This window comes from Pieris napi, chromosome 2 (genome assembly GCF_905475465.1).
Source record: "Pieris napi chromosome 2, ilPieNapi1.2, whole genome shotgun sequence".
NCBI lineage: Eukaryota > Metazoa > Arthropoda > Insecta > Lepidoptera > Pieridae > Pieris > Pieris napi.
Genome location: NC_062235.1, coordinates 6,903,142 through 6,928,331, shown reverse-complemented (window position 1 = coordinate 6,928,331; position 25,190 = coordinate 6,903,142). Strand labels below are relative to the sequence as shown.

The 25,190-nt window shown below is 32.9% G+C and overlaps 3 protein-coding genes across 3 annotated transcripts; 2 read left to right on the top strand and 1 right to left on the bottom strand.

Moving 5' to 3' along the window:
• The first annotated feature begins 78 nt into the window (after window positions 1-78).
• Window positions 79-3,272, top strand: LOC125060137 (fatty acid-binding protein 2-like). The gene is made up of 4 exons (XM_047664891.1): window positions 79-443; window positions 1,204-1,370; window positions 2,447-2,557; window positions 3,159-3,272. The coding sequence occupies exons 1-4, from the start codon at window positions 374-376 to the stop codon at window positions 3,210-3,212; spliced, it is 402 nt and encodes a 133-aa protein (XP_047520847.1). The 5' UTR covers window positions 79-373; the 3' UTR covers window positions 3,213-3,272.
• A 116-nt stretch (window positions 3,273-3,388) lies between these two features.
• Window positions 3,389-5,737, bottom strand: LOC125060133. The gene has a single exon (XM_047664880.1). The coding sequence runs from the start codon at window positions 5,440-5,442 to the stop codon at window positions 3,475-3,477; it is 1,968 nt and encodes a 655-aa protein (XP_047520836.1). The 5' UTR covers window positions 5,443-5,737; the 3' UTR covers window positions 3,389-3,474.
• Window positions 5,738-7,068: 1,331 nt separating this feature from the next.
• LOC125057066 (probable ATP-dependent RNA helicase kurz) lies at window positions 7,069-25,052 on the top strand. Its single transcript, XM_047660524.1, has 19 exons — window positions 7,069-7,267; window positions 7,616-7,798; window positions 8,324-8,513; window positions 8,634-9,116; window positions 9,859-10,074; window positions 10,725-10,966; window positions 11,958-12,104; window positions 13,100-13,246; window positions 13,813-13,978; window positions 14,775-14,994; window positions 15,591-15,819; window positions 16,578-16,697; window positions 17,091-17,231; window positions 17,808-17,963; window positions 18,695-18,890; window positions 22,371-22,595; window positions 23,183-23,321; window positions 24,104-24,306; window positions 24,929-25,052. The coding sequence occupies exons 1-19, from the start codon at window positions 7,193-7,195 to the stop codon at window positions 25,003-25,005; spliced, it is 3,555 nt and encodes a 1,184-aa protein (XP_047516480.1). The 5' UTR covers window positions 7,069-7,192; the 3' UTR covers window positions 25,006-25,052.
• The last annotated feature ends 138 nt before the right edge of the window (window positions 25,053-25,190 follow it).

Genomic DNA, 25,190 nt, shown 5'->3' with positions numbered 1-25,190 from the left:
ATCTTATAGTAAATACCTGTTCTTGTAATGTGGAAAATGCAATATGTCAGTAACAATATTGAATTATTTTTTTGAAGCATTTGAAGCAAATCATTGCAGGATAAAATTCAGACCATCCGACAAAACACGTTAGGTTTTTTCAAATCGAGCTAAGAAAATTCTCAAGTTAAACCAGCGTATAGATAATTCAAACTATCTGTCTATATACATTCTTATCTCATATATTAAGACTGGTTTAGTTCTCATAAATATAATATGAGTAGATATAAAAGGTACGAAGCGCAACCCTAACTGTTTGGTCATTTATATAAAAGCCAGTGAATTAACAAAGTATTAATAGTAGTGATCCATAATCAAAGCTAACAAATCCGAAATGGCTTTCTTTGGCAAGTTGTACACACACGAGAGCAACGAGAACTTCGACGAGTTTGTTAAAAGTTTGAGTAAGTGTTTTCATTACTTTATTCTTCTTGCTATGTATGGTCATTGGGTAAAAGCTATGCAATAGGCCCTACGCAGAATTAGGTTACTTCCAACATATAAAATGTTATTATAAACCGATATTGCTATTTGCTACTTCAAACTTGTGTTTGAAGTTTGAAACTTAAATTAATTCACAATAATAATTTATAATAACCATTCTGTTGCGACATATGTTTATAATCTTCTGATACCAGATTTTAAATCTTATCTTTATAATCCTTATCTAAATATTATCAATGCAATCAATCAATCTGCTAATAATAGCTACCAAGTGCCTACCAATACTACCGAAAACTGAGGTGTATTTGTTAGGTTTTTTTTATAGTACAGGGGAAAGGGCAGGAGGCTCATCTGATGTTAAATGATGCGCGTGCCCACTGGACACTCTGAACTACCAGAAAGTCTACAAGTGCGTTGCCGGCCTTTTACTGTTGACTTACACTTATTTATTAAAATTTAAGATACTTAATAGTTAATACCTAACAATTGTGTGAGTGGTACTTAAGAAATGTATGTGAAATAGTGTTTTTACTGTCACAAAATAAAAACACTTTTATATGAATCAACTCTTGATCAATCGTAATATATAAATCTGAAATGTGGCCGTGCACATTATTCGAATATAGGTATTATTTAACAATTATAAAATGTATCTAATAATAAAGTATGTAACACTAACATAATATATCTAATATGTATTACTATTTAAACCTATTCCAGATCTTCCACAAGACTTTGCTACTGCTTACCTCAATTCCAAGATTTCTCAGAAAATCGAGAAAGATGGAGACGAGTACGTTATAACCACCAACAAACCATCGGGACCAAGTGAAATGAGATTTAAAAGCGGCGTTGAGTTTGACGAGAAAATCACAGCTGAAGTTACTGTAAGTGCCTTTATCTTATTTTGATTATTATTTTTTAACCCAACATATAATAGGTACATTGTTCATAAGTTATTATAATAGCAGATACTATAGGTCTACCAGGATCTGATGGCAAAAAGGGAAAAAAGAAATTGACGCTAGCAATACTGGGGAAATTGGAGTAAAACGTTTTGATACTTTTTTTTCCTTATAGCGGCTGATTCTGTGTGATACATGCAAAATATATAAAAATTAATCCAATGATAATTTTTGAAAATGTGGCGAATGTGGGGTTTGAAATTTAGATGAAAACTCAAATTACTCGGTTCATGAAATTATTAATTAATTAAGAACTTGAAAATGGTTCCAAATACTGCACATCCATAAAAAAGACTTCAACGCAGTATTTATAATAAACCTTTCCTCCTGCATCTCAATTAACCGATCTTGTTCTATGAACTGATTTTCAATTTTTATTACATGTTCACAAGATTTTCGCTATTCATCCCTATTTGAGAGAAAGAAACAGTGTAAAACTCATTTATCTTGTTTCTCATCAATTCTAAATCAAAACTATCCTAGTTTATTTGTAGTATAAGAAACCCATGAAATAAACCAAAGTTTAGTATAAGTACATAATATAATACACACGAAAAATCCCAAAAACCAAAGTATCAAGACGTGTCATTCCTACTAACCAGTCAATGCTTGCACATGGCTCAATATCGATGATTGTGTATGTTCTGCATCTTGTTGATCAAGTATTCTTTGATAAACATTGAAAACAATATGTCTTGCTTGCAATCGAAGAGGTTTCTTAGACATTTTCATCACTTTTTAAAGGAAATTTGAAGCCAAACCAAAAACAATTCCTCGAAATTTCAGTTGACAGATGAAATTTTTCTTTTATTGCCATATGAAAATCGCTAATTTTTAATTTTTTTTTTGCCATCAGATTCTGGTAGACCTATAGCTTGGGTAACTCAGTCGATTTTGGATTTATTTAAGAGTTTTAAAATAAGACAACGTTATTCAAATTATTCAAAAGTATGAAATAATAATATAACAGCTATTTAAAAATATGCTTTCTTCTTAAGGGCAAGAACACAATAACTGTAGATGGTAACAAAGTGACTCAAATTCAGAAGTTACCTGATGGCAAAACCGTCACCTTCGCCAGGGAATATTCACCAGACAAACTTGTTGTGGTAAGTCAAGTCTGGGCTCTGGCCGACATTCATGTACCTACTTAGTGTACAACCCTTCTTCTTGTAGATGGTGCCTTCTCTACCTTATAGATTTCCATACACCCTTATAGCTCTCAGAAAATAATATTGCTAAAATTGCTGCGTGGTGCGCTTTTGTGGTGATGAAAAAATATTTGTTTTTTGCTTATCTTAAATGACGCATAACGCATGTATAACTCATTGAAGGGTGCGGTTCATAATTTTTTTAAATCTTTGAACATTTAATGATCAATTCAACAATCAAAATCAATATTAAATTAAAGTGTCCCATACATTTAATGTTATCTCACACTATTCAACATGGTCGGATATAGTTGAATAAGTATAATAATAGTTACATACCATGTACTAAACAATAAACATGGTAGGTAGGTACCTAGCTATTTTCTTTGAAAATCAGGCCTATGTAGCATACATTTTTTGGTTACTCACGGTGGTAACATGACAGAAAAGCATCACTACTTGATGTTGGCTAAACGTTGAATTATATATATGTATATTGTATATATAAATGTGTAAATTAAGAAGAATTTTATATTAATATACTTAACATTTTTTTCAGACTATCACATCGAGCTTCTGGAACGGCACAGCAAAAAGGATTTACGTTGCGTAAATTATTAATCAAAAAATTATTTGTAAGCATTAATTAATTAAAATAAAAGTAATTCCTTGATGTTTTTTGTTTTAATTACCATAGGTAATTATTGTATAAAATGTCTAAACCTATATCGCTTAATACTTTGTGCTAGAATGTCGAGTTTATATGTATCAAAAGACAGTAACCCCAACTTAGTAAAAACATTTATTACAGAAAAAATCTTTGTACAGTAACATCTTTCCAAGATATACTTAAACAATAAGGAATACTACAACTATTATAATGATACATTATAACACTCTAAATGACCATCACAGAGCACACATAAGGGTTTATATTGATATAGTTCCATTCTTGCAGTCACCTCACAGCAATTACATACAAGGTATTCTTCACTGTCTATTGGGGTAAAAGTCACAGAACAGAACATACTTTTATGCCCATTCGCACAAGAAAAATCCTCAATCAAATCATCACAAAAAAGACAATTATATTTTGGTAACTCAGATTTAGTAATCAAAGCAATAAGACTTTCCCAAACATTATTTGAAATTATGTTATTTTTCGGAATGTCATATTTTTTACTATAATATTCCAGGTATTTGCAACATCCTGATAACCATTCCATTTCAAAACCATTAAATGTAGGATTTTTGTGCTGTTCATATTTATTTATGATAGTTTCCTTTGCATGAGCAGCCAGTAGTTTATCTTGAACAACTTCTATTGATGTCTCAGGCAATAATCCTTTGGATTGATTCTTCAATATTTCTTCTAAATTATTGTAAAGCTTTACTAGGATCAAATAAACTTTTAATTTATATATATCTGTGTTAGTCTCATTATACAGATTTACATAATTAAGTGAAGGTAATTTCTTGCTTTTCATAGTCTTATACCTTAATAACTCAATGCAGTCCCACATATGTGTTAACTTCTTTGAAGGATTATTAAGCAAGACCTTTTCAATTTGATCTTTACAACTAAGAGATACAACTAACATGTGCAATGGTTCTTTTCTAACATTAACTCTCCTATTAGCAAGTACAAGATGACAAATTATTTCATTGGGTGAAAATGTGAGACCATATAGCTCATGATTTACGTAAGAGTCTTTTAAAATTATACTTTCAAACTCAATAGTGAGGGCATTTTTCGTCACTTTATAAATTAATTTATATATTTTAGTATTTATTGTTCCTATATATAGACCGGCCGACGTTTTAGTCAAAACTGAAATTTTCTCATCATTGACAACGTTAACAACTTTGTTGAGTAATTTAAAATCTTTATCAAACATCTGCACCACCAAGTGTCTATGTTTAGGATATATAATCAGTAAGCGATTGCCATCAATAATATACTGTATGTTTTTGGGTACCATTCTATCTTTCCATTTCCATAAAACTATTGTTGCTTGTTCTAATATTTTTTTCCCTTCTATTTTACAAACCTTTCCAACAACCTCTCCCAGTACATTGGCATAAATAAATAAAAACAAGTTATCTGAGTAAGGTATCCATGCTAAGGTTTTGATTTCTTCATCATCAGCATAAATTTTTCCCAAAACATCAACACTCAAGTCAGTATTGGTAAATTTAATTAACCAAAATATAATAGTACTATTCCTTTGAGCTGTGACAAAAATACTTGAGCTGTCTTCATTAATATTGGGTCCCCAACATATTGCACTAGTGCCAATACCATACACTATTTCCTTTAATTTCTCTATTGTCTTACATTTTTCACCCACATCTATCTGTAATTCAGATATAAAGTAGTGTTTTATAATATCTGAAAATTCTACAATACTACACCAAACTTTTTGTTGTGGACCAAAGAATTCCACATTACCAACAGAATTCAAAATGGCAAGTACACTTTGATTATTAAAAATAAGATCTGATGGCGACCACTCAAATGCAACAATATTAGCTATTTCTTGTTTCAAGTCATTACTATATGACCAGAAATAAGGGTTTGTTACAAATTCAACAAGTTCTATATTACTGATTCCTTTACTTGCATACTCTTTAGAAAACTCAGATGTTGAACTACTTCTTGGGCAAACAATTGATGATTCCACAAAATCCAACTTCTTGTCTAAACATAACACATTGTAAGAATATTCTATTATATGCAATTGTTTATCTCCACGCACTGCAAGTAAAGAATTGTGTTGGTTAAAGATGGTTTCATCATGTTTGCTCACATTAATGCATCTTCGGGCTATTTCGTGCAACATTTTGCGATATTAGGTACAATCTTTTCACTCTAAGGAATACAGAGCTGTTTCGTATTTATTATTAAATATTCAGTATTTTTTGCGTTTTTAAAGTTTATATTTAATAATTATGTGTGGTAATTATATATGAGCTATATGAGCACTTCAGTAGATGCAAAGTTCAAACTGTCTTCAGATACAAATATTTAGAATTTGTTCGTAAGGTTAATTATTTACAATAAATATAATTAGTTTGTTAATTTTTTATGTTTGTATTTCGTAATTCGTATACAGAATACAGATTACACATATGAGTTATGACTAATGACATATCTAATGTACATGGTATTACATTTATGTATGCAATTCTGACGTTTCAAAAGTGTTGCTACTAAAAAAGTTCTCCACCGAAACAGGGAGGAATTTGACCCATTTGAGGGCACTACAACATAATATAGAATTAACTTTAATTACTTTATTTTATTCTTAAGCTTCACTGCCTACTAATTCCAGGTTTAGCTGTCACGTTGCTTCAGTCTGTCACATTGATTGATTGATTGGGACGTCATTATCACTCGCCCTAAAACCACTACTTTTAGTGCGTCGCGGATACATTTACTAACAAATAAAATGTATGTATAGACTCTGATGTTCAGAGTCGTACTGAAATTGAAAAATGTGCTTGGCCCAAAAGGTTTGTAATCTCTGATATGTCAAAAAATTCTATGCTCTCAGAATTCTTCGGAATTAAAAATTAGAGTATAATAAAGAATATTCTGAGACAGGAGTGCCACTATTTAGTATTTACCACAAAATAGCGAGGTATTTTTCATCATGTAAAAAAGCATTTTATTTGAAAATCAAAAGTTACTACTACTACTGGTACCTAAACAGCATAATATATTGCAGTACCGGCACAAATTATTTTAATGTTTCTATTCTCCAATTGTATTAGAGGTTTGTTACTTATTATTACTTTCATAGTAATATATAGGTATATTTTAAAGTTCAAGTTTAGCAAATTTTTTTAGCCTGTTCTATATGAAATTAGACTAAGACTTTTAGGCTTTATCAAGTTTAAAATTGTTATATTTGGGTGAGTGTAGATAGTAAGAGAGGCACTTAAAGAGATATTCATTGTATTAAACTTAAAATAACAATTAAAGAAAATTTTATACTTATCTTATCGCTAACACGTATTCATATTTTTGTAGGTAGTGCCTCAATTAAAGATCAAGATTTGATGAGTATAATATTATTTCCTGTTTTCGTTAGTTTAGAAGGTAAGTGTTGATTACAAAATTATAAACTACATTTTAATTTGAGAACTGGCAGAAAAGGTAAAATTAGAATATTTTAATATATATTTCATTATGTCGTTCATAAGTTACCTATATGAATTATTGATTTTGATTTTTGAATTTTATAACTTCTGAAACTATTCTGCTCCCGTAATAATTGGTTCCTTTTCTTTTAACAAAAGGTTATTTTTTTGTCATAATTCTGGTTACTTTTCAAAAAATTGTCTTGCAACACTGGCCTTGACAGTGAAATAAAGTCAGAAGTCATAATATAATTAAGTTTTACTCTGTAGTCTGTATTGAAATGTCACCGACGTTTCAGAAATCAGAACTCAGTCTACTTATTTTGTGAAAATCCTGTCACTGAGGAATGTCACAACAAAGGCACATGTTTTAAAATATTATAAAAGTTCATTTCTGTCAATACATCAATGGAAGCCTTGTAATTAAATTATTTTTAAACTTGTATAATGGGCAAAAAAAGATACAATGCTAAGGCGCGCCAAGTTGTAAAAACGAATGTTGATAACTCTAAAACTAATGAGGTGAGTAATTACGTGCCTTGTATTTTAGTTATTCTTATTTATAAAAAAAACAACCAAATTGTTGTATTAAATATTATGTGAACTTTCAGTCTTACAGTATCATTAGTTTCTCTTTTAAAAAAATATATTTATAATCAATAGATAGATAAAGGCCCTAGAAAATTGTTTTCATTGCCTTAACTGTCTTTGAATGCTATGTTTGTTATTAAAGACATTATTTTTATGTCCTATATTTTGTGCATCGTTTCCAATACAATTCCAAACCAATATTTTTATTTTAAGAAACTGAATGAAAGTTAAAAATTATGTTATAGTTTTTTTTAAGTTTGTATGAATAAACATTTCTAGATAAAATTGGAATTTGCTAATGATGAATATGGATCTCAAGACCCTAGCAATCTCTTGGCTTTGCCATCTAAAAAAAGGCTAACTAAGATAGTAACGGAAAAGAAAGAGAAAACTAGGTTTCTGTCTAAGGCTCAGAGGAAAAGATTAGAAAAAGTCCTTGACAAAAAGAAGAAAAAAGAGAATGTAAGTTATTTGTAATATTAAAGTTAAAATGATTTTTACGACTACAATCACCATTGATATTGTTCATATAGAATTATAGTTTATTGTTTATCTTTAAAGACTTATATTGTCATTGGTTGATTGATAACATGATTACTACACATTTACTTCTTTAACAGATACAAACTTGACTAAGAACTAAGCACTTAAGTGTAAATATTGAAATACATTTACATTTAGATGAATAAAGTTAAGAACATATTATATTCTTATGATATTATCTATCTAAATAATATGATTTTTTAAATTTTACACTTAAATATCATAAAAATAGTCAAAATACTTTAAGTTATATGAGAATCTTTGTGTGCTAAACAAATTTTGAAAATAAATAATCTGAATCCATCACAATGGAGAAAGATTTGCGTTGCACTTATTTCCCATTGTAATGCAGTACAGATGATACACATTTGTATGATACTGAAGCAATAAAGATATTTACAAATTTTCGCTAAGACATTTTTAATATGTTATTTTACATTTCAGAGGGCAAATTTATTAGAGTCCTTATCTCAAGTACAAGCAAGTCAAGATGAAGTTAGTCAATTCACTACTATATCAGCTATTCAAACACTTGGACTAAGAAAACTAAGTGAACTTAACTATGAAACAGCTGAAATTAAGCAACAACAAAATTCGGAAATAAATGAAACTAAAAAGTTTAGCAGTATTGCAGGTACATTTTGACTTTTAATAATTTTAACTATAATATAGAATGAGTAATGAAAGTGTTTCCCACATGTATGAATAAAAACATTATTTGCAAACTTTACCTATCTTTTGTATTATATTGCAGGTGCAAAAAAACGATTACGTCTTTTAAGATTAGAAAATTCTGATAAAATAAAGAAAAAGAAGTATGACCCCAATACTGTTAGTTTAGAAGAATCATCAGAAGAGAGCTCTGATGAAGAAACAGATGAAGAATCTGATTTAGCTCCCCCAGAAAGTCAAGATATGGCATCAGAAATGAATAGTAAAGACACAGTCCAAAGCTCAATAGATTGTAATACAAATATTGGTAAACAAATAGCTAAGGAGCCTAAAAATTCTAATGAAGCCAGCAAGATAGATTTAACACAGGATGTTAAACCAAAAACTCAAATTACAAAAGAAGAAAAAGTAAAAAAGCCATTAACACATGAAACAATACACATAGAAGTGAAAAGGGATCCTAAAGTTCAAGTAGCAAGATTGAAATTGCCCATTTTGGGTGAAGAACAAAGAATAATGGAACTGATAAATGAAAATGAATTTCTTATTGTAGCAGGAGAAACTGGTATGTTGATACTTTTCTTCATAATTTAACATACAATACGGAAGTATCATCAGGATTGCTGCAGTAATTGTTTCATGGATGACTGATTTTATATTTATAGGGAACAATGCCAAATAATCATTTCTCCATTTTTGAAGTTAAACTTCTTTAGGCGCGTTATGTAAATTTGATGAGAGTGAAATTTTACGATGCGCGCGCACCGTGACACAAAATTAACAGAATGAAGTTGCCCACGGAAGATGATACGGCATTGGACATAATTTAAAAACAACATTCCAATAATAATAGAATTTATGTTACACTTAATCTAAGAGAATAATAATAAATATTTATTTATTTAATTTTTCAAATGTAAACTGAACTTTATTGACTATAATGACTCCTTTTCCAGTCTTCGATTATTTAATTGTAATTAATTATTTGTATGCAATCAAAAACTATTTTTAATAATGCCAAAGAAGTATAACTTCTTACGCGCGTACATAAGTACCTACACGCACCCTTTTTTTAAATATTGTTTTTTCAATTTAAGAGCAATAATTCTGTATAAGAATAACATACAAACACTTGAATAGTGTTAATGGATACAAATTGACAGGGGGAAAAAATAAATAAATTGATGAATTGTGATTCTGGACCGGTTGACAAAACAAATGCAAGCAACCGAGTTCATGTCATTTAATCTAATGATAGACTTTGTAGTATTTTCTTTTAGAAATCATTAATAGCAATTTCTTAATAGGTAGCGGTAAAACAACTCAGATACCCCAGTTCCTCTATGAGGCGGGATATGCGGAGAAGCAAATGATCGCTGTAACTGAGCCACGGCGAGTAGCTACTGTTGCTATGTCGGCCAGAGTCGGTCATGAATTGGCGCTTACGAGTAAAGAGGTCTCATATCTAATGCGGTTTGAGGGTAATGTCACTAAGGATACGAAGATTAAGTTTATGACTGATGGTAAGTGTATTATAGAATTCGAAATTTAAATAATAAATACCCAAATGATTGTTATTTATATTGTTTAAAATATTAAGGGTCTGTTTCACAATGTACGGATAAGTTCTACATAAGTTCCAAATTAGCTATTTATTACTTATTGGTAGGATAAACACTATTGTTGCGTTTCACGACTGTCAGATAGCGCTACTCGTCACATAAAGTCCATCATAAGTTATGAGTCCGATGAATGTCAAATAGCACTTTTTATCTTCCAAATAATTTATGTGTTGCATAGCTATTTGGTACTTTATCAATACATTGCGAAACAGACCCTTATTGATGAAAAATTTAATAATTAGAAAAAAAGCAAGAAATTCCGTCACACCCAAGTGAAATACTGATAAATAAAACATGTTTTGTTTATGTTCACAAGACTAAGTCACAATGACGTTTTGAGCGTTGTCAAATACAGAAAACATAGTTTGGCAGCTCTAATTTCAAGATTATAGATCTTTCTAGATTTAACTTTGACGACTAAGGCAAAAGAGCCATAAAATTTAAAAAAAAAATATCAAGGCAAAAATAGTGTTTTATTTAAAATAATTTCTCAAGCTATGCAAATTTATCCTAAGATTATTGACCGATTACAAAAAAGGTTTGATTGACAGGTGTTCTCCTTAAAGAAATTCAGTCAGATTTTCTTCTAAGCAAATATTCAGTGGTTATAATTGATGAAGCGCACGAAAGGAGTGTGTATACGGACATATTATTGGGGTTGTTGTCAAGAATTGTGCCCTTACGGAGGAAGCGAGGAAGTCCACTAAGACTTATTATTATGTCTGCCACACTTAGAGTTGAAGATTTTACGGAAAACACTAGATTGTTTAAGGAACCACCACCGATTATTAAAGTACGTATGGGAATGAAATGAAAAATATTAGAGATTTTACTCAATTATTTGATCAAAAGTAATTAATAAAATAATGTAAATATTTTTCTGCAATATATTAGTGATGTAGGTTTAAGGTCCATATTCTAATTGGTATCTCGAGTTCGTCTTGAGCGCTGTCAAACTTGATACGGAAATAGTTTGAGAGCTGTTGAAACTAGTTTGAAGTTTGGTGATGCTAAAAAACAAATGTACAATGAAATTCAGTTATATTTTAGTGTGTGGTTTTAGAATAACGAATTCGGAAATATACGTTCATATTTGATTTCTGGTAGGAGGACAAATGATATTTTTTGTTCTAATGAGATGAGTATGAGTTTGAGGACCCGATTGAGCTTTCAATTCCATCTAATGATTCATACTGTGATATTTCACCAGTAGGTTAAATATCAACGTATTCCTAAAAGTATCTCAATTCACAATCTCATCTCGGGCACTGTCAAATACGTTAAAGCTCAAATAGAACATATATTTGACAGCTCTTGAAACCAGATTAAAGTATGACTGACGTAGTAGAATGCGGGCCTACAATTGATCCACTACTTGTCGGTCGCCGTTAGATTAAAATGTTTTTAGTGTAGGGAGTGTTCAAGTATTACGTAACGCAATTTTTGGAGATTATTGACCCCCCCCCCCATGTAACTCGCCGTAACGTTATTCAGTACCCAAGTACAGTACTACGCTACCCCAGTAGTACCCCAGTATACCCCAGTATAGTAAAACGTTTCCTGACCACCTAGTGACTCTTTAGTTACTTTGATGTGGTGTAAGTCGAAAAAAATATTAACAATAACGCGTAATTTAATCCCCGCCCCGCATCGTAACGTTTTACAAAAGGACCCCCCCCTCCCAAAATAAGTTACGTAATACTTGAACGCTCCCGTACCCAATTAACAAAATATAATGTCTTTTACTTGTATATTTACTTTAAAATGGACTAATATAATTCCAGATTGATTCAAGGCAGTTTCCAGTAACAATACATTTTAATAAGAATACATATGACAATTATCTCAAAGAATCGTATAAGAAAGCTGTGAAAATACATACACGGCTGCCGGAAGGTGGGATACTTATTTTCGTCACTGGACAACAAGAGGTAGGTTATTTAAAACTTTTGTCAGTCGCCAAAAGAAACAAACACGCATTGATAAACTTTGTCAATCAATTGTGTTTTTGAAACCTAAAGCTATATCCGAATCTAAAATATTAATTAAAAATTCGACATTTTCTATCAGTTTAGCAAGCTTAAATATGTAACAAAATACGAAATCACTAATTATGCACAGAGTATATTGTATCGTAAAAGTTACGTACAAGCAAGGAATAATCACAGGCAAAGAAGAAAAAGTTAAAACAAAACCTAAATAAAAAAATTAAACTCATTAAGAGCACAAAAAACAAGATTACATTAAGTAGAAAAACTGTTACGTATCTATATTTTCATAAATGTTCGTAATCAAGTTGTAAGGGCAAGATAGCCCATTCACAGGAGTATTATTTAAATATAGAAATACTTTCACTTTCGCGGTCATTTGGAAGGGAAGGCTAAATTAGACTCTAAGAAGCTTGAAGCTTCGGGTAAAAATTCGGCCACACCTGGAGTACTGTTCTCATCTCTGGGCGGGAGCTGCCCAGTACCAGCTCCTTCCACTTGACCATATTCAAGAGCGTTTAGAATCGTCGACGACCAGTCACTTTGAGTTGCGTAGATACGTGGGGTACTCTGCATCTTCTATCGCAGTAACCATCAGAGAAGTTATTCGGAATATTACCTGCAGCTATAAATATTTCCACCACCAGGAACTGGATTCCCACTGAAGTATTTCCGAACCAATTCGATTTAGGGTCGTTCAAGAGAAAAAGAGCGGACCAATTCTTAAAAGACCGGCAATACACTTGCGAGTCTTCTGGCAGTCTGTGTGTCCATGGACGGCGGTATCACTTAACATCAGATGAGCCTCCTGCTGTTTTATACAAAAAAAATGTAGCGGATACACGAGCCGTAGTCTATGGTAGTCATACGCGATTTTTAATTTAACTGGATGTTATGCGTGTTTTCTAATCAAGGTCTTTTTGACGTTTCACCTTCAGGTCAACTATTTAGTGCGTAAGTTAAAAGCGTCGTTCCCGTACAAGAAAGATGTCGATTACTCCAAATTAATAACAAAGAAACCGGTCGCCGAAACAGATACGGCTCTGGATTCTGAACCAGAAGACATAGAGTCTGATGATGATGAGGTAATTGCTTGCTTTCAAAATGTGGTACTGTGTAATATTTTTTTTTTCTACCTATACAGGGTGGCCAAAAAGTCGTGGATCAAACGCAAATAGGGGATAGATGAGGTCATCAGCGGCAAAAAATTGTTCTACGAGAGGTCTCTAAGGTCAACCCCTGCAGAGTTATGATTTATTTTGGTTTTTATATGAAAATTGACTTTTTTTTACTAATTCTTCTTAAAATTCGAAAATATCTACATCCTGTATCTTTCTCATTATATACACTAGATTGGTACTGATGAGTTCTTGCGTTAGACATACTATTTATAGTTATTTATTGAATGTATTCAAGATAATATTAAGTGATACGATATAAATTTTTTTCAAATCATAAATTTTTCTTTACTTTGGACCCCACTGTGAAAAAAAATTACTCCACCGAAAAGTGACCCTGTACTACAAGTTTTGGCGCATTTAATAGGGATTCTGAAAAGGTATTACACGTGGTCAATAAAGTTTGAAGAAGACGGAAAGCTGTAAGCAATCGAACCGTTTCGATCACTCCAATATTCCTTATGTAATTTTAGGTAGAAAAAGAAATGAAGCGAGCAAGAAAAGCAAGAAAGAAGGCAAAAAAGAAATCAAAGGAGTTACCAAAAATAAATTTGGACGATTATGATATACCAGAAGATGATGGCCAGGCAGATTTGGTCGGTCACGATGATGACAGTGAGGGTCACTTGAGTGATTCAGGTAAGGAAAAATCTACATATTTATTATTATTGTACGCGGGGAGTATATTTTAGTCTATACAGTGTTTAGTTAATAGAGCAGTGTTGGCCTTAAGGCTTCAGCGTGCGACTCTCATCCCTGAGGTCGTGGGTTCAATCCCTAGCTGTGCACCAATAGACTTTCTTTGTATGTGCGCATTTAACATTCGCTCGAATGGTGAAGGAAAACATCGTGAGGAAACGGGTTCGCCTTAGACCCAAAAAGTCAACGGCGTGCGTCAGAAGGCTGATCACCTACTTGCCTATTAAATGATCATGAAACACATACAGAAATCTGAGGCCAAGACCTAAAAAGGTTGTAGCGCCATTGATTTATTTATTTATGTTTAGTTAACTCTTTAACTAGGCATTACCGTCAAAAAAAGAGGAAATATTTATTTAAAGTGCATTACACATAGAATCTTATATCCATATTTTATGTTATGTAAGGTGTACAATTTACATTTTTGATTATAATATATATAGTAAGAAATTTAGTACGAAAAATTTGAAACGATAACCTAAACATTTCACCTTTTCATTAATCCGCCCGTATGCTCCCTTATGTTATATGTCTTATTTTTTTTAACATTTTTGAGCTTGTAAGCTTGAGTCTCTTGAGGTTTTCTTATTGAAAATGTGTACCTAAACCAATGAACTAGGCAAATGAACATCATAGTGCTATTTTCATTATTGGACGTTAGGGTCGAATACGAAATATTACCACCACATGAAACCAGCTGCCCACTGAAGTTAACTTTCGAAATTATATTTTTCAGACATCGAAGACGACATCCTAGCACCTGAAATCAAATCGTGTAGACAACCTCTTTGGGTGTTGCCTCTATTTTCCATGTTAAGTTCGTCGAAACAAGCTCGTGTGTTCGAACAGCCGCCAGTAGGTGCGCGTCTTTGCGTTGTGAGCACTGACGTGGCAGAAACATCTCTTACCATACCGGCTATTAAGTATGTGGTTGACTCAGGGAAAAAGAAAATGAAGTAAGTATTCCTAAACTATTTTTAAAAATGGTATAAACAGCCGCATTTTTGAACCAATCAATTGGTTCTAATTCATTACCGGATCGAAGGACCATTCAGTTTACATGTACACAGGTACTTGATATGATTTTTAGAAGTTATCAGTTTATATATATATGAATCAGACATAAAAAAATAAAATGCCTTATATATACATTTTGTAGAACGGATGTCGTAACAAGGATATGTTTACTATTTTAAATAATTGTAAAGACAAGGATATAAAGAGTACTAAGTGCACCGACAAATTAAAATACTCCACTAAAGATCAAGAATTTTCTTGAAGGTTCTTTGTTAATTGGGCAACTTATAAATTACTAAGCTGATTAATTTATAATTTCCTGAGTACATAACTTTCTTATATACTTATTAAAATAGTATTAAATAAAACAACCTCGAACAATGTTAAAATAGTATTTTAACATTGTTCGAGGCGTTACTTTAAACCGGTAATAAGCCTAGTAAATAAATTAAGTACTTTATTAGAAATATTTTAGTGCGTATCTACGATTCGCTACACGCTATTGTATGCAAAAAACCAACACACTTATCCTTAGGGTATACGACCATACAACGGGTGCGAGCGCCTGGCGTATAGTGTGGACGTCGCAAGCGAGCGCGGAACAACGCGCCGGACGAGCGGGACGTACGGGCCCGGGACACGCCTACCGGTTATACAGTACTGCTGTGTTTCAACACGATTGTCCGTCTCATCATCCTCCAGATCTTTGCAGGCGACCAGTAGATGACCTGCTGCTTCAGATGAAGTGTATGGGCATTGATAAGGTATATTTTGCTTCAAATATTATTTCGATGTATCTCTTTTGGAAAGTCCCATCGTATAGAAAATCCGGCACAGTCCAATACGAAAACGCTGTTTTGAGACTACACCTTGAAAAAATATTATTTGGTAATATGCTGTCCATATATTTTCGAAGTCGTTTGTTCTTAAGTAGGGCATTGTAAAGTAAAGTAAAAAATCATATAATCATAAAGGTAATGTACACTTATGAACGTCAAAAAAAGAAATGTATATGAAACTTTACATTTACTGCCAGTTCTCAAATCAAGGGCGTAGAACGGAAGAGAAGAACTGGCAATAAACTCTCCGTCACTCTTTTTAATCGCCAAGTTTTGTGTTTTACACAACGTTTGTAAGGAGCTGCAACCATTACACCATGTTCCACATGACATTTTAAGTAATAAATAATAATAACATAAATTAAAAACAAAGACTTGTCCTCTATCAGCAGAAGGCATGGTGAAATAGGAGCACGCACTTACTTGGTGGTGGGTGCGGAGTGATAATAAATTAATTTAATCTAGACTTTTTAGATTTAACGTTGCTTTTAAATACTCTAAGTCGATGGCGTGACAGAAGGCACAGAAAACTGATCAGATACTTGCCTGTGAAAAAAAATAGATACAGGAATCTGACGAACTTAAAGGTTTTTTTAAACATTCTATATTCATTATATACTAATATTGCAATGGACTTATTGTTGATAGTATTTATATAGAAATTGATTTAGTAATATTTTCAGGTTGTGAACTTTCCGTTCCCAACTGCACCAGATAGACTTCAACTACGGTTAGCAGAGAAACGCCTAGAAATTTTGGGTATTTTAGAAAAGCATGTGTCGAAGAACAAGAATGATGACGAGGTATTGTAATTGTGTATTTTTTTAAATAAAATGCCATTAATAATGTATTCTGGACTAGGATAATTGAGTAATTCAGTTTCAGTTATAAGTCGTTTAAATTTTGTGCTGTTTGGCGATTTAGTATTCAATTTTTTACCAAAATCTCACAAAAAATTGTATGCCAACCTTTTTTTTAAACAGAAAAAAAATTCAGGAAACACTAAAGTTCGTATTTTATAACCTTACTACCTACCTAATCAAGTTTCAACAGCCGTTCAATCTTTTTTTTTATTTGAAGCTTGACGTACAACACAATGCTCAAGTGAAAATACCTGTTGGACAATCGCTATATCATTCAATTCAATGACGTCATAAAAGCACCAGTTTCAAATTAAATTGTATGCCCCTTTACAGGTATTAAAAGTGACTTCATTAGGTAAAGCGGTGTCAGCTTTCCCCCTTTTACCCCGCTATGGAAAAATGTTAGCGCTCAGTCATCAACAAAACTTACTACCTTATACTATTGCGCTGGTAGCTGCACTCACAGTACCAGAGGTAAGAATTTCCTTATTTTTCAGCCATCTCCGTAATTATGATAAACAATTAAGGTTAATTATTCTCCTTCAAACTGTCAAAATCCTTGTCTTCGTTACTTTTTTCAATTATTTTGAAGTATCTTTGTAAACTAATTAATTGTAAGCAAGGGTACAAAATATATAAGATGTTACTTTCCTTTTTTTGTTACTTCTTATATGTGGCTTTGTTGGTGCGGCTATAAATAAATAAATACATATTAAAGAAAACACTTTTTTACCGGATTAAGTTATGTATTATTATAAACTTATAATTATTTTACATAACAAAAAAAAATCCGACGTTTCGCGTGCTTTACAGCGTGCGTGGTCACGGTGGTGGTCACGTATGTTAATACGGAGACAAATATTAGTTACGAGTCTGTCAGCATTACCTTTTTTGTTATGTTGACATAACTGTTACGTCATTATAGTCCGACAGTAATAAGTATAATATTAGATCGCACAGTCTATTAAGACGTTTAAACGATCGTGTTGACAACATATATGGCAAGAGTCTTAAATTTTTACAATTTAAAAGTAGATTTTTTTTTAACAGGTCATGAGTGGTAAGCCCGACAGTTGGCCTGCTACTGGCAACACTTTGCTATTGGGAGATCCTGGAATTTTACTACGTGCTGTGGGCGCGGCTGAATTTGCCCATGTTAAAGGCGAAGAAGAATTGTTCTGTGCCAAATATGGGCTTAGAGAAAAGGTTTGTAGTTAAGAGAAATATATTAAGCAGACAAGCTATTTATGATAATAATGGTTTACAAGTAATTGATAATATTTTAAGAACACTCGTACGCGCGTCAGTTGCCATTTATAGGATCGTTCGTTCGTTTTTGTAAATAAAAAAATAAATGTTGTATTTTGCGTTTTAGAAAATTATTTTTAATTATTTTATTACTTACATGTTATTATTACGTTATCATTACTAAACTAGTAATTTTTCATTCGACTTATAGACATAACATAATAAGAATAATAACAATTAAGCCTCATTTATTCCTTGAAAATTCCATCCATATTTACAAAAGGCACACACTTAACTATATTTTAAGGACGCCTTATAGAGTATAGACTCCATGTACTATACTCTCTATCTTGTGCATTTTTGTCCCAATTTTCCTCACCAACTTCTACAGACATAATATAATAAAATATAATGAATAATGTAATAAAATATCATCTTGATAATATTTGTGGCTTAAACACACCAGAACAGCTTAAGCTCTGCATTATTTATGGCAGACCTAGATTAAACTATTATTATTAGGAAACAGCATAGATAATTTTTAGTGATGACTGATGTTACAAAGAAAATAATTATAAGAAAGACAATATAAAAGTATCTATTTTTTGTTATATTCTAATTATGTAGTATCTATTCTACCTTTATCTATATATCTACCTTTAAAAATCTTCAAGTTTATAAATTTTTAGGCCGTGAAAGAAATCCGCAAAATCAGGAAACAGTTGACAAGTGAAATTAATCTAAGTGTGTCTGGCGTGAACGTGTCTGTCGATCCAGAAATGAAACCGCCAGAAGATAGCCAGGCTAGGTTATTGCGGCAGCTGCTTTTGAGTGGGCTGGGAGACCAAGTGGGCAGAAAGATTGGCTTACATGAAGTTAAAGAAGGTAAAGCTTTTGAATTTGTAGGCATATCACGCCGGAAGATAACAAAAATCCGAAAGTTTATAAATTTACTAGGAAATTTTGTCATGATCGTAGAACAATGTCGGATTTGAAAAAAAAACAAAATCCACTTTTTATCATATTTGGATAAAAAGATGTAGAATATCCATTTTTACACATTTTTATCATTTCTACATATCTATATTGACTTTATTATACCGTTACATAAAAAAAATCCATGTGTTTTAAATTTCAAATTAATCAGTCGGGAAAGTGACGGATTTGATAGAAGCATGTGATTTTTCTAGAAAACTGTGTAATTTAATGTTCTAATTTCTATTTTGTTTCAAAACAAACCCTTTTGTTTGCTTGTATGCCAATTTTCATAATAACAGATTATGAATTAAAATAGTTATGACAAAAACTTACATGATTATATTATTTTGAAATGGCTGCCCTGTAAAGTTTACTATTTGTCAGATCCGTCACTATTCTACGACTATGACGATTTATAAACTTTCGTTGGATTCTAAGGGTCTGTTTCACAATGTATGAATAAAGTGTGAAATAGCTATGCAACACATAAATTATTTGGAAGATAAATTGTGCTATTTGACATTCATTGGATTCATAACTTATGATGGACTTTATGTGACGAATAGCGCTATCTGACAGTCGTGAAACGCAAAAATAGTGTTTATCCTACCAATAAGTAATAAATAGCTAATTTGGAACTTATGTAGAACTTATCCGTACATTGTGAAACAGACCCTAAATTAGAGATAAATTGAATTATTTTACGCCCATATTTTCGAATATTTATCAAATTGCGACGTCTCGTGGTAAATTTATAACTAACGGATATCCATGCGTAAGATTTTAAACGGTTAGGTTAGGTTAGTGACTTATTCAACCAATCAGAGCGCACATGTCGGGTTATCGCTTACTTATTATTTTTACGCGTGAGTTCGGTAAGTTTATCAATTTGTTTATAAATTTCCTTGCGGATTTTATTATATTTCGATGACACATATATTTCTTTATATATACGGGAGATGTAGATGCAATTAATACTTTTTAATATGTTCCATATTGTAGCAGGTTTTCTACCAAACAGGTTTCGAGTTCTCTAACCCTTCTTCGATCAGACAAACACTTTTACTCTTAATTTATTGTTTAGTACTTGAAAAGTACGTTCACTGTGGTTGTAATTATAACTCTTGTGAATATTCGTTAATTAAATATAAATCTATATATATATATACACTTGGCGTCAAAAAAATCGCACCTTTCCTAAAAATCGTGTCAAGCGCTTATAACTCCGAAGATCCTTCCTGTACCCTATCATTATTAGTATCATTTAAAAGCTAATGAAATCCCTTATTTGAAAACGGTGGGAAATTGGCCACAACCCCCATAAAAAAAGAAAATTCTGTGAAAATGTGAAACAATGTGTATTCTGATCAAAATTACAAATAAAAGAAACAATACAAAAATTAAAAATAAACAATGACAATCTTTAAAAATTAGTCTTAAAACCTAGTGTTGCTTCCTCTAGCCCTCCGACCAGCTTCCAAGCGGTCAGTCATGGACCTGATGAGCGTCACGACGTGTTCCTAGGGAATGTTGTCCCACTCCTCGATGACGGCATCTCGAAGCTCAACGAGAGTGGCAGGAGCTGGATTACGGGCCCGAACTCGCCGTTTCAGCTCGTCCCAGAGGTGCTCGATAGGATTGAGGTCGGGGCTTCTTGCTGGCCAGTCCATTACCTTCATGCCAACTCGACGCAGGTAGTCCTTGACATTCAAGGCTGTGTCGCACCGGGCGTTGTCGTGCATGAACTCGAAGTTGACGCCGACAAAACCTGCACATGGGACCACATCCTCTTCCAAAACCTCGGTGATATACCGGTGGGTAGTCAGAGACCCCTGGCCGCGACCATCTCCAGCTCTGGAGACGCACACGAGGTCTGTCTTGCCGTCGATAGAAATGCCGCCCTAGAACATGCAGGATCCTCTTCCATACCCGACGGTTTCCATGGTGCAGGCTGGTGTGAAACGCTTCCCTGGTCGCCTGTAGACTCTCTTACGCATGTTGTTGGTGTATAGGCACACTCGGGTTTCGTCGGAGAACAGGAAATTCCTCCACTGTCGAAGGTCCACGGCACGTGCGTTTCGTAAAATCGCTTCCTTTTCGTTAGGTGGACGGCAGTCAATTGCGGGCCTGTAGCAGCTCTCCGGGGCAGCAAATTCTTCTCTCACAGCCTTCTTCTGATAGTGGAGACGCTGTGAGCTGTCCTTCGAGTAGCTCAAAGCCGCTGCTGCAACTCCACAGCGTTGGAGAAGCGGTTCCGCAAAGACGTCGACACAATGAAGCGATCACCTCTGACGGTAGTGCAGTGACGTCTCCCGGATCCATGTCTCCTGATGTAACCTCCAGTCTCTTGGAACCGTTGGTATACCCGTTGCACTCGAAATCGGCTGATTTTCAGTTGCCGAGCAACATCAACCTGCCGTAGTCCGATTTGCAGTAGGGCCACCACTTGAGCTGCTGCTTTGCCATGGTATCCATTTTCACTGGGCTTTTTCTTATCGAAGCTCTTCAGGAGTGACCTCTGTGACGTCTGGATAGCGAATAACCCATAATTGACTGTTACCCCCTCGTTTTATACGCGTCCAGGGTGGTACAATTAGTGAGCCTCCAAACGCGTACATCGCCACTTTTTAATCAAAGTGCTGGCGATTTGTGGTTTTTGATTTTCCGTAAACAAATGATTATTTTTTTGAAAGCTTATTAATTGAGCTTTTAAATGATACTAATAATGATAGGGTACAGGAAGGATCTTAGAAGTTATAATCGCTTGACACGAATTTTAAGAAAGGTGCGATTTTTTTGACGCCGAGTGTATAACCACCATTTTTATATATATTATATATATATAAAAATGGTCTTCGTTTCAGGCTCCTTCACGCCTAAACCACTGATAGTATCGGCATGAAGCTACTGCCATTCGATGCGAAATTTTTCCTAGATGGTTTATGGCTATTTATTTTTCCATTTTATTATTCCAACGTTCCTTCATTTTTTGCTGTTTTACTTTTATGAAAATTTATACATACGGACTTCACCGCGGAAAGATTCGGGGAGGCTTCCTAGAACCTCGAAACGTCAACATCTGTTAAAACTCAATTTTAGAAAATTTTCAATTTTCTTAGCGGGGAGTTAAAAAGAAGAATAATAAAAATATGAAAAAAATAATAATAATGAAACGTAAAATTTTATTTATTTCGCCCAGCAAAGCGGGCGGGAAAGGGCTAGTAACATCTATAACGCAAGTGCAGCCATAGACTAATATAATGCTTTGTCTATGATGTATTATGTATATTGTTTTGTTGCTTATTGGATTTGGCAATACATTGTAAAACCTGGATGAATATCAAATCCAAAACCAAAACAAATACTATATGACACCTAAATATTTAGGTGAAGATAAAAGAAAATACAAATACGCCTACCATTGTGGTGAACTTGAAGAACCAGTGCATCTACATTCCGAGTCGATATTACGAAAGAGCATACCCGAGTGGGTAGTGTACCAGGAGTTGTATGAGACTGGAGGAGAAGAAAAGAGAAAGATGGTGATGAGGAATGTGGCTGCGATTGAACCGGAGTGGCTTCCTATATATGTACCGCAATTGTGTAATTTGGGTGAGTAACATTTTATAAAGTGCTCTTTACAACGTTTTTGTAATTTTTTGAATTTACGAAAGAGGTTTCCGATTATAAAGAACATAGATATGTCAGAGTAAAGTGAAATAAATACGATGGCGCGTTTCGTTTGATATGATTAGTCAAACAGAACGATGGATCATGCCGCGTGTATTAAAGCTTTTTCACAATATTTATGGTCATATTAGTTAATTACGTTATTGACAAAAAATTCTATTGTTGAAGATTTTGATAATATCTGGAATTTTATTAAAGCTGAGGGGTTCTTATATTATACAATGTCGATAAGGCCTTGCTGTACATACAAATGACGATGTTCAACGTGGCAAAATTATTCATGGCACGGGCTTAAAAAATCAAAAAATATCGAAAATATCTAAGTAAACCTGCAAAAGAACTCGACCTAAAAATGTACTTATGGCAGACTTGACTATAAACAAAAATTATTAATCAGGCAGAAATGTCCTTAGAGGGCCACAAAATTACGTGATCAGAATTTTGTAAAAACATTTTTTTCGGATAACTAAAGTAAATATTGCCTTTATTGAAATAATTCTAATTTTTAGAGCCCTTGTCGGAACCGGAGCCTAGGTTTGATGAGAAGAGTGGTCGAGTGAAGGGTCATTATAAAGGGACCTTTGGGAAAGCCTGTTGGGAGTTGCCATCCAGTGAAATTGATTATCCCGATAAAATTGACCGGTATAGGTAAGTTGTAACTAATCTAGATCTGTCTGATATGTGTTTTAGGAACTGGATGTTTTTATTGAATTATTGGTCCATTTAAGTTACTCGCGTAATGTAGTAATGGCCAAAGAAAAAAAAAAGAAAAAAAATTACATTAACTCTGAATTATTCATAATTCACACTAAGTAAAATTTATAACAAAATGAAAGTTTAAACTTTTACTCTTAAGGTATGAGACTACACATCTTTAAACTGTGTTAAAATCTTTAGGGTGATTTGTATCTATGGGATATGTGCGAAGGCCAAGGTTATTTGCGATACCAATGGCCAGACCAGTCTGTTCCACAGATCCCCGTTATCAAAGACGTTGCGTCTACTGAATGCTGTCTCCAACACTATCGACATATTTATATGTTCGCAGAGTTTTCACAGTAGCGATATTATGTATATTATGTGTTTAATATGTACTTTATTATATTTAAGAAAAACTTAAAAACAAAGAAAAGTTTTTTCATATAAAGGATGTTATACATATAACTTAAAAATCTCTTTTTTTGTTTATTACAACTGCAAACGCAATTAATATAATAACAAAGGTATTATTGTTTAACATGATTGTGTATTTAATGGTCACTTAAATGTTACGTAACGTTAAGGGAGGGAGGGGTACAGAAAAACGTTATGGGGCGTTACATGGGGGGGAGGGAGCTAAAATCTTTAAAAATTGCGTTACGTAATACATACTTTATATAATAGACTAAACATTTAAAAAAACGTGTTAAATAATCCTATATATTTTTCAGATGGTTCGCCAAATTCCTATTAGAAGGCTCCGTATTTCCTAAACTAAAGAAGTATGCGCCGTCCCTTCTATCTCCACCCTCTACCATGATCAAAAGTTGGTCGAAGTTGCAGCCACGAACTGAGATACTGCTTAAAGCCCTCGCTGCCAGGCATTGTGGGACGAGGGATGAGGCCAAGATAATGTGGCAGGAACAATCCAAATGTACGTGAATTTTATATTTTATAATAGTAACTGCAATTAAAGCAATTTGATATCAAACTTAAAACGGTAATACAAAACGTCTGCGTCAAATATTTGTATAAAAAATCTTAGTATTGAACATACTTCATACAATACTTGGCAAAGACGTAAAATGTTAATTTGTCAAACCTATGGTAGAGCTGAAGTTGGTCCGCTATTGCCAATATCGTGCCTAGTTAACAACCATTTTTACACGCTTTATATTAGCTTCACCTATATGTATGTATGTAACCGACTCCTTCGGACTCGATTTTGACCCACTTTAAACGGACAGATTTTATTCAAATTTTGCGCACCTGTCAAAGATCGATGACAATGCAATAATGCGAAAAAAAAAAAAAAAAAATTTTAACTAAAAAATAAATAATAAATAATAGTTAAAAAAAACTAAAAAACACGATTTTTAAGCACATCAAACTAAAAAGTGAAAAATAATTCCTAATTTAGGCTGAAAATGGTAATGAACAAAAAATACTGGTATTATTGTGAAAAAGCGTGGGGCGCTCTGTGCCATATTTTTCGTCTATAGAGCAAACCCATTTTTGTTTTTGCAAAATTATTTATTATGTTACCTTTTTTTCAGATCTTCTTGATGAATATTTAAAATGGCTGCCTGAGTCTGCCCATAATGAAGTCAGCTTGTTTTGGCCTCCACTATGAATGTCTAATTTTGTAAATATTGTTAAAAAATATATTTTGTAAAATAATGTTATTTTATTTTATGCCCACAAAACCTTTATTGCAAGATCTTCGTATTAAAAGTTGTATCATTGTAATAAAATACGTGTACGTTTACCTGTTGACTAAATAGTATGCTGTATTAATTTATTTTAATTAATTAAATT